Source organism: Serpula lacrymans (assembly GCF_000218685.1).
Source record: "Serpula lacrymans var. lacrymans S7.9 unplaced genomic scaffold SERLAscaffold_1, whole genome shotgun sequence".
NCBI lineage: Eukaryota > Fungi > Basidiomycota > Agaricomycetes > Boletales > Serpulaceae > Serpula > Serpula lacrymans.
The window spans coordinates 3,211,644-3,214,121 of NW_006763290.1; the positions used below are offsets into that span (position 1 = coordinate 3,211,644).

Genomic DNA, 2,478 nt, shown 5'->3' on the forward strand with positions numbered 1-2,478 from the left:
GGAATACTAGAACATGTGAGGAGACTGTATGGCAGACTAAAAGTCTAGTGCAGGAGTATTGGAGCGGACAACCAGAGTACCATATGGGAATAGAGCATAGAGTTCGGCAGACCACAAGGAACATAATCCCGAGTATACCAATGGTTCGGGGGCTTTGGGCCCAGAGAACAACTCCTTGGGAGATGCCAGAGTTCTGTCTTCCGGTACAAATATAACAGTATCCCCCTTTTAGGGTTGAACCCTTGAGACCCAAAACTAGCCTTTGGGGAAAAGGCTCCGGTGGACAAATTTCCCGGTAGTGAGTGACGTGTGGAGTCCGGCTGAGTTTAAATGAAAATATATAACACGGGGGGTTGACTCAGAATTCCTTCAGTTGAACAGTCTTGTTCAAAAACTTAGACCACCCTTCCCACCACCAATAATCCTATTACCACCATGTCCAGTGCCCCCGGGACCACAATTGCAAAGATGGCCCAACTCCATGCACAGATGGCAGAGGCCAAGTGTCAGCTCAAGGCGGAGCAAAAAAGGGCAGAGGAGGAAGCAAAACAGGCAGTAGAAGCCCAGAGGGTCAAGGAGGAAAAACAGTGGGTTGAGAGAGAGGAGGAGAAGGCGGAGAAGGAGGGGGAGAAAACAAAGGCGGTGATAGTGGGGGATGCACCAGTTTACTGAGGGAATCTTGATTTATCACAATCAACTCTGTAGACAACAAAGACAGAAATCACATCCTCAGATATACTGTAGCCCTTCTCAACACCACTCATCTGAAAAAGTTTACAACATCAGCCTTACACTATTAGGCCTTGTGTACAAATATAGCTATACACATGTTTATTCAAATGCTTCAAAAACTTACTGTAAAGTGCTATAATTATTCTCTGAGTGTGTCCAAAACTTGGGGAATCTATAACAAAGGGGACGGTGGTCCCAAATGCCACGTGCGAGCCACATTGTGTCAGTTATTTTGCTTAGTTTCGCTCGCGTGGTTTTTGTGGCAACACAGGAGCAGCAGTACAGTAGTAGTGAATGCAGTGAAAATCGTAGCCACATTGAAATTCTCACGTTTATAAGGACAGACAGCACAAGTTCACTGACTTCTGACTAAATAAAATTTAATCGCTTAACTGTATTATTATTACTCAAAAGATAGTATGGAGTAGCTCAGTCAAGAGCAACAAAATGCTTTTGATACCATCATACAGTTAATATATCATAATTGGGGAATAACTTGCTTTATTCACAGTGCTGAAGGTAAGGGAAAATCATATCTCTGTAATACAATTGCCGCTGCTGCTTGAGCAAGAGATAATCATAATCTTGCTCTATATGTAGCATCCTCTGAGATTGAATCCCTGCTCTTGGAGGGTGGCTGCACAGCTTGTTCACAATTTGGAATCCCTATTCCTGTACATGAAACATCCACATGCAGGATTCCAAAAAATTCTGACCTCCATGAGGTATTGAGACATACCGGAGTTATTGTCTGGGATGAAGCACCAATACAACACCATCATGGAATTGAAGCATTGGATCATACATTGCTGGACGTCCTGGTTAATCAGCTTCTATTTGGAGGCATTGTAATGGTCTTTAGAGGAGACTTTCACCAAATACCACATGTTGTTCTAAGAGGGTCAAGGCAACACATTATTTCTGCCTCTCTTAGAAGGTCACGACTGTGGACAAATATCTATATCTGCTATCCCACACAGAACATGTGCCTGGACTGTACTCCAGAGAGTGAAGTTTTTGCTAGCTGCCTCGATGTTGGCGGTCGTCGTGAAATTGCAGGAGATTGGACAATTGAGCTTCCTGCCAACATGCTTATGCCAGAAAACACCATAGACTCATTAGTCAATGCTACTTATCCTGGAATTGCAAATGGAGACCAAGTTGACCATTATTTCCTCCACCGCACCATCCTCTCTGCACAAAATGATGCCGTTAGCGACCTTAATTCAGCAATCCTCACAAAATTCCCTGGAAAAGAGTTAGTAGTTCTGTCAATTGATAAAGTGGTTGGAGTGAGGCATGAACATTATCCTGTGGAATTCTTGAACTCCTTGCAAGTATCTGGCCCTCCTGAAGTGCACCTCAAACTTAAAGCTGGATGTCCGCTTATGCTCCTCTGCAATATTGATTCCCTAAATGGACTCTGTAATAGAACACACATGATTTTGATAGAGATGAAGAGAAGAGTATTGAAGTGCCGTGTCTTGGGAGGAAAACATAAACATGCAGGAAAGATAGCTTTTGTTCTACGCCTCACACTAGAACCTTCATTGGAAGAATTTCCCATCAAGCTATCACGTCGTCAATTCCCTGTCCGTGTTGTCTTTGTCATAACCATCAACAAATCTCAAGGGCAATCAGTGACACAGGTTAGGCTGTATTTATGTGTTCCAGTGTTTTCACATGGGCAACTTTATGTTACATTGTCTTGCTGCACTTTGGGAGAGAGAATAAAAGTGCTATTTC

General features: G+C 43.3%; 1 protein-coding gene across 1 annotated transcript; it reads left to right on the forward strand.

The window, feature by feature from the left end:
- Nucleotides 1–435: 435 nt before the first annotated feature.
- On the forward strand, nt 436–2,148 carry SERLADRAFT_432259 (uncharacterized protein; the record flags this gene model as incomplete). The annotated part of the gene is made up of 3 exons (XM_007312484.1): nt 436–642; nt 1,713–2,018; nt 2,071–2,148. The coding sequence occupies 3 exons, from the start codon at nt 436–438 to the stop codon at nt 2,146–2,148; spliced, it is 591 nt and encodes a 196-aa protein (XP_007312546.1).
- Between the last annotated feature and the right edge of the window lie 330 nt (nt 2,149–2,478).